Source organism: Uloborus diversus, unplaced genomic scaffold (assembly GCF_026930045.1).
Source record: "Uloborus diversus isolate 005 unplaced genomic scaffold, Udiv.v.3.1 scaffold_1190, whole genome shotgun sequence".
In the NCBI taxonomy this organism is placed as follows: Eukaryota; Metazoa; Arthropoda; class Arachnida; order Araneae; family Uloboridae; genus Uloborus; species Uloborus diversus.
In genome coordinates, this window is record NW_026557866.1 from 42,945 (window position 1) to 58,972 (window position 16,028).

Genomic DNA, 16,028 nt, shown 5'->3' on the forward strand with positions numbered 1-16,028 from the left:
GCGCAGCCCCTGTTTTGTGGTAACCGTATGCAAATATATATTCCCCTACTCTTTGTTCATGTATGCAAAGAAAAAATATTTCTCTCGCTGCAATTGGTGCCAAGTATTTGACGCCAATAGATGAAGAGCGCCAATTTTCCAATTGTCGAAATCTTTCTGAATAAAATGATGCTGCAAAACTCAGATTATACGTAAAACTTTTACATTAACACTATTTCTTTTTAAAAGTTTAGTATTATTGAGTAAGTTATATTTGACCTCTGCAATTAGAAATATAAAATTTCAAACAGTCAAATGAACGAATCCTACTTGCTACATTAAAAATTGTCCAATAAAAAACACTGGACGTCATAATAATAGTGCCATTTTATTTAATAAAGAAATCATCTTTGTGATTTGTTTACTGTTTAGGGGATAACTGGCTGATGCACTTTTCAAAATTTTTGATCCCTCTCCCCTTTGTCACAAAGCATCACACTTCACCATACCCCCTCTTTCCTTTGCCATATGTCACACTGTTTTTCATAAACGTTCATATCAAAAATGACTTGATGTCACTTTCTCCATATTGCATGTCCCTCTTGTCATTTATTTCCTCCCCTTGTCACGTACGGTTACAATTTAATGAACGCCACCTTAAAGAGGGACATTCGTATAGTCAGCTTTTGCAAATAGACATTTCTCTCCTCTTCTTTTACGAATGCAAAAGAAAAATATTTCTCGTGCTGGCATTGGTGCCAAAAATTTTATACCAATGGATAAAGTTCGCCAATTTTACAATTATGGAAGTCTTCCTGTATGAAATGATCTCGCAGAACTCCTTTAACATGAAAACACTTCTGTACAAACTATATTCTTTGTGAAAGTTGGCATGACGTTTGCAGTTAGAAATACAAAATTTCTAACAATCAAATGAATGAACTCTAATCGCTGCAAAATATAATTGTCCTTGCGAAAGTACTGGACGCCGTAATAATACGCCAATTTTATCGGAAGTTTCACCTTGACATACATCTGTTTGTGGTGATAGCAAATGCAGGTATTATTGGGAGGTTTTTTTTATGAAGGTGATTTTATCGAAACTGAAAGTCTTTCCTCACTCCGGAAAATAATTTACTTTAACATTAAAATCGCGAAAACATATTCAAAATGAAAATATTTTAACTGGCCGTAGTTACTCAAAAAGCCTTAATAATAAAAACAAATGCAATAATTTAATTTCTTTACGCACAAGCGAGAAATGGCAACATATAATATTATCCAGCAATTTCTTCACGCTAACTAAGTCGTGTGAAAAATCAAATAAAAATGAATTACCGCTAACTTATAATTGCTTCTAGCTTCTTTTCTAGTCATCGTAGCGAATTTCAGTTTGTGAGCCGTAAAACGGGAGGTAAACGTTTTTAGAAATATTTTTCACGCTCTTTCCAACCACACCAAACTTGAAGCACTAAAATGCATTTTTCGTGTAGAAAAAGCGGTTTAAAGAATGAATTAAAACTTAATGTTTCACGCTTCCAACAATGTATTTCAACAATGGAAAAGAGATAAAATTAAAATTTTTGACTTTCGCTAACTAAAAATGCTTATAACTTTTTTCTAGTGGATTTAGGTTATTGGACCTTGGGCGCCACGACAATTTTTTTGTTAGGAGTGTTTTTTAAAGATCTTTCCAACCATGTCAAATTCGAAAAAATTGGACCATCCGTTCGCGTAGAAAGAGCCATTTAGCACGAAAATGCGTTTTTTATTAATATCTCCATTAATAAGCGTTCGATCTCAAAAAAATTTATTGATGACACTAAAACTGGGCAATAGCTACCGAACAAAAAAAGATTGAAGGAAATCGGTTCACAAACAGAGGAGAAATCGGTGCCGAATTAAAAAGGCTTGCCTATCAATATATAAAGATTTTTTAATGTGTTTTGATGTTTATTCAGGAGTATGAATATAGTAAAATACATTATGTCAGGTTATTTAAAAAAGAGAGCTGATATTGTTTTTACAAAAAGGTGAAAAAGGGAAGCCAGGGGAGTATGCATTTTAAAATATTTTCAGCTTATTACTGCAAAAATGAAACAGTTTTCGAGAATCGACCGTGTGAGCCAAATAAAAGACAATATTCTTTATAAATTAAGCATGCGATAACAATAGTATAATTTATTTTACCTAAAAAAAATCTATGCGCCGTTGAAATTCAAATAGCGTATATTCACCCATATGACAATACACTGAACACTGAACTAATAGTATTCTTCTCAAATTTTGTTCACTTTAATGGTAAACGGTTTAGAATGAGAACCAAGCTCCATCTCAGTTTGGTCCATGCAGCCCCCTCTCCCTATGAAACTAATAAAACTTATAAATACTTCTCGAATCCTTAGCTTGCCCTATAGTTTCTGATTAGGCTGACATGGCTTCTGATTGGTCCTGGTTAAGAACATTGCACTCGACAAATACTTGTTTCAGGTTATTTATTCCTACATTTTTACTTCTATTATTCTTTAAGTACACCAGTCTACACAAGTAAACATACTGTTAGTTTTTTTGTTTCTCTTTTCTATTTAATACTAAAACCAATCAGCAAATCACTCTTCAGTTTTTTGCTGCCATCTTGTTTATACCAGCAAGTTAATGAATTAAGTTTTATTTTTATAGTATATACTCAGGGTTTTCAGACTATGTATAAATAATTTAATTAATTTAGAATTTTACATATTTATACTTGATAATTTTTTAATGAACTTTTTCAAAATTTAAATAAATTTTTCGAAAGAACAAGTTTAATGCATGGGTAAAAAAAAGATCAATCCTCTGATGAACAGATCATTAAAAGGAGCAAGATTGCCCATGTCTAGTTTTTAAATAATGTAGCTAAAAACCAGTACAGATAATTTAACACTGCAACATAACTGCCTAAAAGAGAGCATGACCCCAAAGAACTATAAGCCAGATTGATAGACAGAATTACTATAGCCATAATAAAGGAGAGAGCAATCAGGATAGGTATTATAAAGCTAGATGCATTAAACAGAAATTCATCCTCACAATGTTAAAAAGAGGACCAATTAAATAAAATAGAACTTTGTCATTTATGATGAAAACAAAAAATTAATTCTTACATTCAATGCACCGACAACCCATCCGAAGACACCTGGCATAAGCTTCAGTAGAGGATTCAGATTTAACTTGATCACCAGTTAAGTATCTAAAAATAAAATAATAAGTGATTTTCAGTAAACATACTTTTACATAAACCAACTTCTACCAATACAAATTCAACATTATGGGCAGCCAAAAACTTCCAATATTTATGGATTAAATAAGTATGGTAAAAAGTGAACATCATATGGCAATCTAGCTACTATTCTGTAACTTATATTTTTGAAGGATTTAAAACATGCAACATTATTTATTTCATACATTGCTTCAACAAAAGTTAAACCATTACAGATTAGAATAACATGAGTCAATATTTTTGAAAGTGCTGCATAATCAAAATAAAACAAAAGAAAAAATAGAGAAAAAGAAAAGTAAAGTAAGTTTTTTTTTCTTTTTTTAATACAAAGGAACTCCAAATAAAAAAGAAGCAAATGAATACTTGTGGTCCCTCCCCCCCCCCCCTCATTATTGTCAAACAGATTGTATTTCATAACAAGAAACATGCATGTATACTCGTACATGCAGAATGCAATATTTTGAGTTCTATGTATTCCAATGTTCATAACAAAACAAAATTTGTTATTTTATGTTCTCAGATTTCAAATGAGGCACTGAGAAACAAAGGGATGTAAGTGGAGATTTTCAATTTTTGAGTAAAACACATTTAAAGATAACATCCTAGGTAGGCTTTCATTGAAATTTTTCTAAATCATGGTGTATAGCAGCAACTACCAGGGTTACTAGTACCATCTCTTGCCTCAAGACAGAGTCAGTACCATGTGTACTGGCAATCTCCAAATTTTCAATTTTGCTACTTACATCCCTTTGCTTCTCACTGCCTCAAATGTCAAACACATATAAACTTGAAAATATATCAATTGTCAGATTATTCACAATTACATATGCTACTCTTCAGAGCAGAAGAGCTAAAAAAATTTAAAACCATTGAAACAAATATAGTAGCAATAATAATTTAGTACAAGTGTAGTATGCATAAAAAACATAATTTATATTTGAAATGCTTTAGATGTGTAGATAATATTTCCACAAAGGAAAAACGATTTTCCATTCAAAGAAGTTTCGGAAAATCGAGTATATACAATGCTCAAAGGTTTCTTTCAAAATCATCAGGATTATCAGTGGTTTAAATTACATACTATATAGAAGTTTCGAACTAATTCATTAAAAACAATTTTTCATGAATAATTTCAAAGATAGCAAATTCAATTATTAAAGTTCGTTATTTTTTTTCCTATCTCTTCATAATTAATTTCCAAATATATATATATATATATATATATATATATATATATATATATATATATATATATATATATATATAAGTGGTAAAAAAAGAATAGCAGTATTTTTTTTTTTTTTTTTGATTAAAAAAACATTTATGTGATTATTTCAGATTGATGCTTTTATTTAGATCAGAGCTGCTTCTCCCCATTTAAAGATTTAAAGATATGCAATCTACACTCCTATTGGTTAAACCCGAAATTAATTAAATTTTCTCTTAGGACAGATTTTTACATTAATTTTATTTTTATTCATTCATGAGCTTATTTATTTTTTACAGCTTATTTCTGATTTGTTGGCTCCTCTATCCAGCACTTGAAGTTAACAGCTCTTAATTGTATTTCACAACCATAATATTTTGCTTTGATAACCGCAATTTTAAACCTAGTCGTCAGATGTCTCACAATTTGCCCTCCACTCTCTCTTTCTCTCTCTAACAGGCAGCTCTCAATTTCCAAAGTTTTGTTTTTAAAATATCTATGTTATTAACACAGAAAAACTCCTCCTTGAATTATCACTGTGCCACTACACTTTCTACATACTGACATCAGCAGCACATGCCTTTTTTTCCTCCTTCCTCCTCTTTCCTCTTAATTTTTTCTCCCCTTTGTTTCCCCTCTGTATGGTTGGCAACCATCCCTCCCTCTTTCAGAATCCGCTTGCTCCTCCTTGGTTGGAATAGTAGTATTTCATATACTTCAGTTTTGTATAAAACTTTTTTCATCGGTAATATATGCTTTTAATTCATAAATAATAACCGTAAAATACTAGATTTGTTAAATGAAAATACAAAGAGATCAAATAATAAAGTTATATATTAAAACGACTGTAACTTACGTATTATGTGATGAGGCAATCCAATAGTTTACAAGAGGCTGATTCATATCTTGATTAATTACAGAATGGCTGGAATCAAAAGCATCATTTTGCTTTGAAAACAAAAAATCTAGGAACTAGAAAAACATTTCATATCATGAATAAGACATAAAAAAACAAAGAAAACATATCACATTTATCTCATCATGCAATATTTTTCAAGTAGAAATTCCATGATAAATTATATTTCAGTCACACCTTGTTACAAAGTCAACCTACAGGTGGGGACAACCTAACCTGGCAGTGTCATAATGGTGTGATTAGGACCAGTGTAGCCTTTATAATGTTGCCAGAATAGGTTCACCTCAACTGTACACACTGGATGGTCATATAGTATGCAAACACTGTCAGTTGTTTTTAGTAGTGCTTAAATTATTTTTGTCATGGACTGGCAGGTTCTTTTTTTCTATAATTAGGAATAATTGATCTAGTACTTTGACAAGAGATTGGAACTGAAAAAGGACAAATTTGATACAAAGAAGCTCTTTTCTCTCCCCCAAACCAACATATATATATCCCTTTTGAATACTTTTCCTTCTTTTCAACATTTCTTAATCCATAAAACCCGAGCTAACTCAATACTGGCATTTTGATGTCATGAAACATCAGTGAGCTATTTATCTTGCACAGTTATTATTTTTTCAAACACATTTCTTTCTAAGCTAGTCTGTTCAATAAGAATATTAGAGAAACATAAACTCAACAATTGTTGCTACCAACAGAACTTGAAAAGCTAGTGGATCAGCAGGTATGTATACAAGCCCTAGATCAACTCGGGAGCCCCTTTACATTTACCTAAAGGTGTGCACTTTTTGTCCCATAGGCTGATCTAGTTTTTTTTTCTGTTTTCTAATAAGTCAAGAGCAATAGTATTATCATTTTCTCAACTTGTTGGGCAAGTATTTCATTAAATTTTAAACTATTAAAACAAAGAATTTACTTAATACATAAAACTTGTATTTATGTTTTAACTTGTTTAAATATTACTTGCAATAAAACAGTGTTAAGAATAAGAGTTTGCATTTAAGCACCACAATGATAAGTTTTCTAGACATCAGAATAAAAGATTTATATGCCATTTTCATTTTTTTTATACATAACCAGTAGTTATTAAAAATAATCCATTAAACATATTCTTTGAATTGAATGTTGTGGTAGGCTGTGTGACAGTACCTTACTAAATATATCATAGTATAATAGTATAACACCTTCGTAAATTTTAGAGACATACTGAGTACTAGGCAACTACTCGGTACTCAGCCAAATTTTGAGCAAGTACTCGGCACTCGGCCAAATTTTGAGCAGGTACTCGGCCAATACCGAGTAGTTGTAAAAAATTGAATATAGTTCGAAGCAGATTTTACTATTAATAAAAAAATGCAAGCATATAATATACTGCAAGTATTTATACAATTCAAATTTACAAGTCAAATTCAACTTTTGAGACTAATGAAGTTTATTATGCTTCAATGGAGTAAATCTTATATTTTAATATCCCAAAGTTAATGAAACTTATTTATTAAAAATGAGGCAAAAAAGGTAAGTACAGAAAATATAAAATTTTTACATTATTAAACAGATTTTTTCCACTAACAAAATTATTTATAAGCATAAAAATACCTTTTCTTTAAAAATAAAACAACGCTAAAAGCACAAATACACAGGAGCACTGCAGACATATGTTTTGCATTACAAGGACTGTTTTTTTTAATGCACAAAATGTGAATTTATGGATTTAAAGGCATGTGACAAAAGTCAGATTTTTTTACACTCATTAGCTCACATTTTATGCACTGAAAAAGATGTTCCTTGTAATGCAGAAACACATGTCTGCAGTACTCTAGCACATTTGTGCTTTTAACGTTGTTTCATTTGTTTTTAAAAATTATTTACGTTTGGCAGACTAGAAGTATAGATAGATATAATTTGTTTTAATTCCAACTTGATTAATCCTACCTTTTATGTATTTGTTTATCTTTGATTTAAAAAATAACTTATTTGCAAAATTATTGACAGAAATAAAATCTTTTAAATAATGCATAATTAAATTTCAGCTGGAATTTTGTTTTAAAATCGGTTATTTGGACATGGAGGTCTATACTACTATTCCAAGCAGTTCAAAATTCGTCAAGTATGTGTCGGTGGTTCTTTTAAAAACATAATTGGACTCGGTAACTCGGTACTCGGCCAAAGTGCTACTCGGTACCTCTCTAGTAAATTTATTTCATCTAGCACTCTTAGCTTCAATGACATCTGCCCCCAGCTTGGTTATTCACTAATCCAGACTGATGAGTACTAATAAGAACAAAACTGCAGTCTCTGGATGTAATAACCTAGCTGTCTGGCATATTGCATGTAGTTATAAAACTTTAGCCTTGGCTTAGGGGCGGTAACTTATTGCTAAGCACCACTTCATTCATCTGAGCTAACTGAAGCCAAAAGGCAATTTGGAAACTGAAAATCCATGTTGTAATATGTGTAGTAAGCAAAAGAAATCCTTAAATAAGCAGACTTACCTTTTAGCACCATATAAAACATGTTTTGTAACAAAATTACAAGATATTAAAATTTTTTGATTAACTTTTCATATCTTTCTTCACAACTGAATTAGTTCAGTCTGCTGTTTCAAACACCTGTTTCAAAAAGTAACGTTTGAATGAAACACGGTCGAACGACCGCTTTATCAATGCTCGTTCAGCTAGAGTAATGTTAAATTGACGCTCTAAGTACACCTTGATGTTTGTTAGATTTGCAAAGTTTATTATACAAGCTATGTAGGAGTTGTACTTTTAATCATAAGTAAAATGCATTGTGCGGTATATTTAGTGATATTCTTTTTATCATAATTTTTCATTTTATTTATGCAAATATATATGTATACCGGGTGTATCAGTACAGTGTTTATAGACTTTCAGGGCAGGTAGAGTACACCTAGACGATGGAAAATCACATAGCAATGCATGGTCGGAAACGCTGTCTTGATGCGATAGTGACGGCACAAAACACAAGAAAGACAGGACAAATAAGAGGAGAAAACATGTTTATTATTATTAATACAGCAAAAATGCTGGTAAGTTTGTGTCTGGTGTACATGATAGATGTTACATAAAACGAAGCATCAGATGACGGTGCATACGCACATGCAGTTTTTGTGGCTGCGCTCTCTTTGACGTTTGATCTTCAACATGTTGGAGAAGCAAGGCATGCATTAGGGCCCGGTGTTGTAATTTCGAACACCTACTTTGATGACAATCGTTGGCTCCTTAATGTTCTTTTTTCTTAGTTTTTTGATGAACTAAGGACAATAATCATGTTTTCTCTTCTTATTCGTGCCTTGTCTTTTTGATGATTTGTGTCGTCACTACCGCACCAGGAAAGCGTTTCCGACCATGCATTGCTGTGTGGTTTCTCATTGTCAAGGTGTTCTCTATCTGCCCTGAAAGTCTGTAAACGCTGTAAAGATACACCCTGTATACATATTTGAAACCTATAAAATTTATCCAGATCATCCGGATCTACAGTATTTCAAAAATTATGTAGTCCATTCCATACTGAAACATTTCAGACAAAAATAAAAAACGACTTTTTCAAGAACTGCACATACTTTGACAAATTCATTCAGTGTGCAGCATCAAACCACCATAACTTCATTGCTTTATCAGGATTAAAATCAATCCGTCAATAGCAAATTCTGTCCATGATTAGTCGGGAATGAAAATTTGGGAATCAGTTCAAAATTTTTGAAGAAATTTGGTACCAAAGTTTGAAAATTTGGGAAAATAAATTAAATTTCAGGTCATGTGATTAAAAACCACTAGTTGCAAAGCTGGTACCTAAGAGTTGAAATAATAAATGATTTTTCTTCAATCACCTTTTTGATTAACTTACTGTTGTAGTCCTTGTGGAAGATGACCTTATAACAAGATTTAACTAAATGTAAAGTACACAAGTTATATTATTCATGCACAATAGTAGTACTATGTTTCCTATGGAACTTTTATAAAATATAAAAATACAAAAAATAGATCTGGGGAAAATGAAGGAATTGCTTTTGCATATAAATAAATAAAATTTTAATTCGGGGTCGAAAATGTGTGAACAATTTCAGTGAAAATCAAGAGCAAAAAATAATTTCTAAAAGTTTTTCCGTCACTAAAATAAAATTAATGTTTATTATATAATTCCGTCTTATTTTCAAGATAGTTTTTGCATTAAGTTACTTTATTTTAATGCTAATTCTACAAAACTGTCACAGTAAATCATAAAAAAAAATTTTTCTTTCTATTTACTGTGTATGGTACAATGAAAAGAAGTTAAAAGTGATTAAAACTATGTTTCTTTACTTAACAAGACATATGGAGTACAAGTCGTTTAACATTTGAAACAAAAGTATTGATTTTCCTGTAGTTTATGCATTATGAACTACCTATTAAGCTTTTAAATAAAGCCTCGATATTAGCAGGTTTCGATCTTTTAGTAAACAAGCCCTTAATAATCAAAATAACAAATAAAAGCAAAATATAAAGAAACACAAACCTCAGGCACAGTGAAGAAAGGCTCTTGTGCATCTCGACTAGGATCTTGAAGGTAGTCACGCATGAACTTACTAATTTTAACTTCATCATATGCATTTGGATCCTTAAACAAATTTGAAATATAAGTTTTGACCATCTACATTAAATTCAACCACATCATTAAAAAAAAGTTACAGAAAAATCGTTCAATCACCATACAAGTCTTGATTGGGAAGATGTAAAACACTCCATAAAACAAATATTAAAAATATTATATACAGTTGAACTTGCTTATAACCCCAGCAGCAGAAACCAAAATAAATCCAAAAATAGTCTGCAGGTTAATCCAACAATAGATTAATCATAAATTCTAAATTGGTTCTGAGAAATACTTAAAATTAAGCGTCAAACTTAAAAAACCCAACTACAGGTTACCTGTGGATTGTATCCCAGAAAATACGGTACAAGAATATTGTGTTTTTTCTCTCCCAAATAAATAGTCTGCAGACAATTTCAAAAATCTGCGATGCATATTGTGGTGTTTCTGCTACTGGGTCGATTTAAAAAGAACCTGGATTTAGCAAGGAAATCAGAAATGCTTGGCTGGTACAATGTTAAGTCTATGGGAGCATCACTCACTTTTAATGAGGAAATACCAGTTAAAGAGAGCAATATTTTAGTGATTCATAAAAATTCCATTGGCCTCCAGATCAGCTTATTTTTTCTTGGAAAAATTCCTTTTAATATTATCCAGTCAACTGAATGTTAGCGAGGAGTAATAATTCCAGAGTAAATGATGACAGCACTGTCTTTTTTTATTTTAGAAGTAGAAAGGCAAATGAAAATTAAATATTTGTTGAAGCTAATGTTATCACTTCCAGATAAACTTCCGAGGTTATTGTAGCTCAAATTCAAGCTAACACATATGGAAAACAAAAAAACAATGAAAGTGACAACGATAACAACCAATGTGAACAATTTGAAAATGAACAATCCTCAACATACTCGATGGCTTTTGAAGTGTAGAGAAAAACTTTAAACTGTTTTTGAAACTAGGGGTGCAAATGACTGTTTTTTGGATGACTATGAGTATTTCTCAAAAACAATAACACAAGAAAGAGACAATAAGAGTTCAAAGCAAATTAACTAAGTTCTTTGATACGTAAATTAAAAAAAAAAAAAGCATGTAGGAATTTTACGATTTTTTTTCTCCACGAACTCATCTTTACGAGTGTTTGGTTACAACAAGCAAATATTGCTCTTTCTTTGTTCTTGCTATAAGCAAGTCTTACAGCATTTTCAAGAGATTTACTCTAGAATATTTCATTCTAATACAAAAATTAAAGTAAAAATATAAATCTCACGAAGAAATTTCAAGATTTTTTTAGCAATTTGATGTCATTTTTCATATTTTTAAAAATTTTTATAGGACTATTAGCAATAAGTTAGCTCTATATCATCCCCCCCCCCATTAAGATTTTAAAAGTACTCATGGCTACAGACCCATGCTAGATACTCGCAATATGAATTCATCTTGGTTTGGAATGAGGAAATTTATGTATAAGTGAAGAATTGCATTATTCCTGCCAATTGTATTAAGTTTAAAAATTTAAAACACCAATAAATTCACACAAAATATTTACAAACCAACTAAATATTCAAGGCAAATACAAATTTCAATAAGTTTAAGCCAAATTCAAATATTTTGCTACTTTTCATCCATTTAATGTGTTGTATATTATAAAACTAAAAATCAAGACATATTCTTTTATGAAGAATAACCTCACACTTTTAATGGTTTAAGAAATTCATACAAAAAAAATATGTATTTAACATTTTTTACAAAATGTGTAAGAGGATCTAGTAAAATTATCTTCCAATATAGTCTATGTAGGCCAGAAAGCTGAAAATGTGTCAGCATTCACAAAAGTTTAAAAATACCTTTTGCTGTTCATGCAAGAAGTTCTGAAATTCTTGAAGAGTAACTCGAAGCCCATCCTTTGTATACTGGCCAAATAAGCTGCTGAATAGCTAAAAGCAATAAATATATTAAGTATCTCAAATATCATAATCACGAAAGCCATTAAATAAATGCATAAATTCAACAAGACAAATGAAAATATTTATACAAAGTGAGCCTCAAATTTTAAAAACAAAAGCATTTAGAACAATGGATTTGCATTACATGGAAATGATTTTGATAGTTAATTTTCATGTATGATTGTCATTTTTCTAGTAATTTACTTCTATCTGGTAGCCATGGCAAGCTAGATATTTTGAATAAAATTTTCAATGATTTATTTTCCTTTCCGCAATATGATTTGGTAGAAGTAGAATACTTTTCGGTTTAAATATATTTTTCAATTTCAAATTTAGGTGAATGATTTTGCATACAGTACTAGAAGGCATTCCTAGTTTGAATACAAAAGATCGTTGAAGCATGGTTTTCTTTAGAATCAGACACCTCACTTGCTTAACAGTTACCTGCATTCAAAGTCTTAGAATGAAGCAAGGCCGTACCCAGAGGAAGGGGGGCAGGGGGTTAGAATCTCCTCCTCACTTCCCCCCCCCCCCCCGAAATTTTTAGTCTTGCATGCCATAAAAAAGCGGTCAAAAATTTCTTTTTCGCACTTCAACTGGGAAAAATTCAAAATGCTCCCCCCCCCCCCTTAATATCACCAAAGATCATCTAAACTTTCATTTTTAGGGCTTCAATTTCAAAAAAAATTCCGCTGAAATACCCTTGAAAATTACCGATGAAGGGTCTCCAAACCTCTTCTCCCACTAACATTACTGAAGATGTTCTAAAACCTGGGTTTTAAAGCTAACTTCAAAACATTTTGGAGAAAGGTCTCTCTGCCCTCTACCCTCCGTCTCCCCAAAATCATTAGATTGTCTTTAATTTAGTTTTCATGGCTTTAATTTCAAAAAATTTCTCAAGGAGAGCTTCCGAAAACTCCTCTTCTAAACATCATTGAAAGTCAATCAAAATTACGTTTTTGAAGCTTCAATTGGGAAAGATTTGCCGGTCCCTGTAACGTTACCAAAGATGGTCTTACTATGTATTGTGAAGATTTCAGTTTCAAAAAAATTCCTGGTGATTTACAAGGAATCTTTCTTTTCCCTAACATTACCGAAGATCGTTTAAACTGCGTTTTTGCAACTATAATTTCAAGAATTTTCGGGGGAGTGCCCTCAAACCCCCCTTCCTGTAGCATAATAGGTGAAAATCAACAATTGCATTTTAAAAGAAACAATTTCAAAAAAGAACCAGGGGAGCGCCCCTGAACCTCCCTTCACAAAACTAAAAGTTGTCTAAAAAGTTTTATTGTCAAAAATTTGAGAGCCCCCGAACTTCTTCTCTTTTCCCCCAGTGTCATCAATTGTAAACCTTATAACTTCAAAAATTTCTGAGTTAGAGTAACCTCCTCCTCCCCTAACATGTCAACATGTATTTCAAAACTGCATTTTTAAAACTTCAATAACAAAATCTTCCGGGGTCAGTCAGAAATGGGTTTTTAAGGCTTCAAAAATTTTCAGTGGAGAGTCCACAAACCAAACCCTTTTCCTTGTGTTACTACCAAATATAGCCTGAAATTGTGTTTTTAAAATACCTCTTCTGAAATTATGTCTAAAATGAGATACCGAACCCAGTGTCAGATTGGCATGTATTTCAAAAATATTAAAAATACTCCTAGATCTGCTCCCCCCTTACAAACAATAATTTGGGCGCTCCTGACCTTCAAAGCTCATGAAAAGTGATTGGTGGTACATATTAATATTTCATGTTCCAACTTGAAGGCCAATTAAAGGTCCTCATGTCATTGGTATCTTTGACAATTTCAACATTTACGACCCCACACGTCATTTTCTGTACCAACCAAACTTGTACATTATTGAATTTTGATTAAATGATATTATACTAATAACTTTAAATTTCTGAGGAAACATTTGTTCACATTTAAACATTTTGATAAAATAACTCTAACTTTTCGTAATTCAGTAAAACAACTGTTCAAAAGAAAAAATTAAAATGAGCAATAATCCCCCCCCCCCCCCACGGTTGCTATTTAGTCCACTTTTTATAAAAAGTCCGGGACGCTGGAAGAAATTGGACAAAATGGACGAAACTTGACAAAATTGGACAAAATGAACAATCAACTGATTATCCATACATAAATTTTCTTGTTACGGTGTAATAAAATTAATATATCATTTTTTCCATCATCTATATGAATTAATCATTTAATTAAAATAGAATGATTGTTAACTTTAGAATTAAATAAATCCGAAAAAATGTTTAATTACACATTGGTGCGATGAATTTTAGATCATAATTTACGTAAAAGTAATAAAATTTAACAATGTGAATAAACTATTATGGCGTGATTACACTATCATATACCACAATAGTAGAAATGAAAACAGAAGTCAAATAAAATGCTTGCAGAGATGCATACGAAATGAAGCTTTATGTAGATCAGGGGTGTCCACCTAGGGGGTGTCATGGCACAGTTGTTTGAGGGGTATTTTTCTCATTTCTAGGGAGGGGGGGGGGGCTTTAAAATCTTTGGTGGGTTCTGCCCTTGCTCTTAGGGAGGGACACCCTGTATAAATTAAAAACATTCTGTTATTGTTATATTTTTCGAGTTTTAATTGATCTCACCCCATAGTAAAATATTTATGTAGTCTGCATATTTTTATGGATATGTTAATGTCATACAAATTAAGAAAAATTATTACTTTAGTTAGGTTGTGGGTACTCAGAATAGAGTACTGGGAGAGACTATAATGAGGGGGTGGATAGCTTTAATAGGGTCATTAATCTTCATTGGGGACTAATAAATTGACTAGGAACAGCCTAGCGGGTTCAGAGCCTGTTCTTGATCATCACATTTGTATTGAAAGAACAGATTTCACTTCATGTCAACATTTCCTTTATTAATATCAAGTAGTTTTTCTTTTTTTTAAATAATGATTTTTAATGTTTTGAGACTCCAACCTTTAAAAACTTTTTAATTTTATAAATTCACTTATTATGGCCAATAAACCTCCATATCACAGAAAAACATCTTAAAATTTACAGCTCACGTGTTTGTTTTTATAAATGCTATTACATGAATTGTAACTTATTAACACTCATTTGATTTATATACACACTTACATAAACTTCAACTGATCTTACTTTTATCATCAATTGTTTTTTACACATTTATGTATGCTACTTTTATATTAAAATATTACTTGAATAGGAAGAATCTATATAATTATTTATTACTTTCAAACTTCAAATTTTCAGCTAAAAACTTTCAGTTAACTGAAAAAGTGGACGAAATGGACAAAATAACATTTTGTCCAGGATGGTTTTTTCCAGGTTTCTTTTCTGGTCTGGACAAAATAGGACAACCCTGCCCCTCTCCCGTCTTCCAAATTTTTTTCATTTTTCTTTTTCGATCCCCCTCTCCCATTACCATATATCTACCAATGTGCAATAATGCTTCAAAAATCAAAGCAATACGTGACTTTTCGTATTTTTGTCGAACATTAAAGACCCCCCCCCCCCCCAAATCCTGGCTACGTCCTTAGAATGAAGTTTTAAGGTCATTTCTTCATTTTTACTTACTGTTTTTAGGAAACACAGTAACCATCATGTTCATACCACTTTACAATTTGTTACTGATCATTTTTCTAAGGAAAGCACAGTTACATAACCTTTGATTTATTGATAAATTTTTGGAGCAATTTTCAAAATAAGTCCTTCACTCCAAATAAAAATAAAATAGTAGCAAATAAATATTCTGAAGTAGTCAGATTTTTACTTCAAAGTGCAAACATAAAAAATTGCTACAAAACTGTTTCCATAAAATGAGAACTACTTTCTGTATTTGATCGCTAAAACATATCAATGAGGGATTTAAAAAAATATAGAGAGAGAGTTCGTATCTCTGTTTAACAAACCTCATTTCACTCAAAAGAAGTTATAATACTTACTTGCATACAGATCATCCTCTTCCAATAGTTATACGTTAGTTCTAAAGCAAAAACATTTGCAAAAAGTACTTACTTCATATAAAGTAGCAGTCTGTTTTTCGTTAGCATAGTTACAATATTAGTTGTCAAATGAAATTATTAAAACAAAAAATAACCCTTAGCACATATAGCTCAAGTTTACTT

General features: G+C 31.3%; 1 protein-coding gene across 1 annotated transcript in view; it reads right to left on the bottom strand.

The window, feature by feature from the left end:
* The window catches only part of LOC129232353 (1-phosphatidylinositol 4,5-bisphosphate phosphodiesterase gamma-1-like), a gene marked incomplete at both ends in the record, with an annotated part of 52,053 nt that extends 40,168 nt beyond the window's left edge, over positions 1-11,885 (bottom strand). Inside the window, 4 exons of the mRNA XM_054866502.1 lie at positions 3,123-3,208; positions 5,302-5,417; positions 9,877-9,978; positions 11,796-11,885. Coding sequence (XP_054722477.1) covers positions 3,123-3,208; positions 5,302-5,417; positions 9,877-9,978; positions 11,796-11,885 — 394 coding nt within the window. The remainder of the gene's footprint in view (positions 1-3,122; positions 3,209-5,301; positions 5,418-9,876; positions 9,979-11,795) is intronic.
* Positions 11,886-16,028: the final 4,143 nt, after the last annotated feature.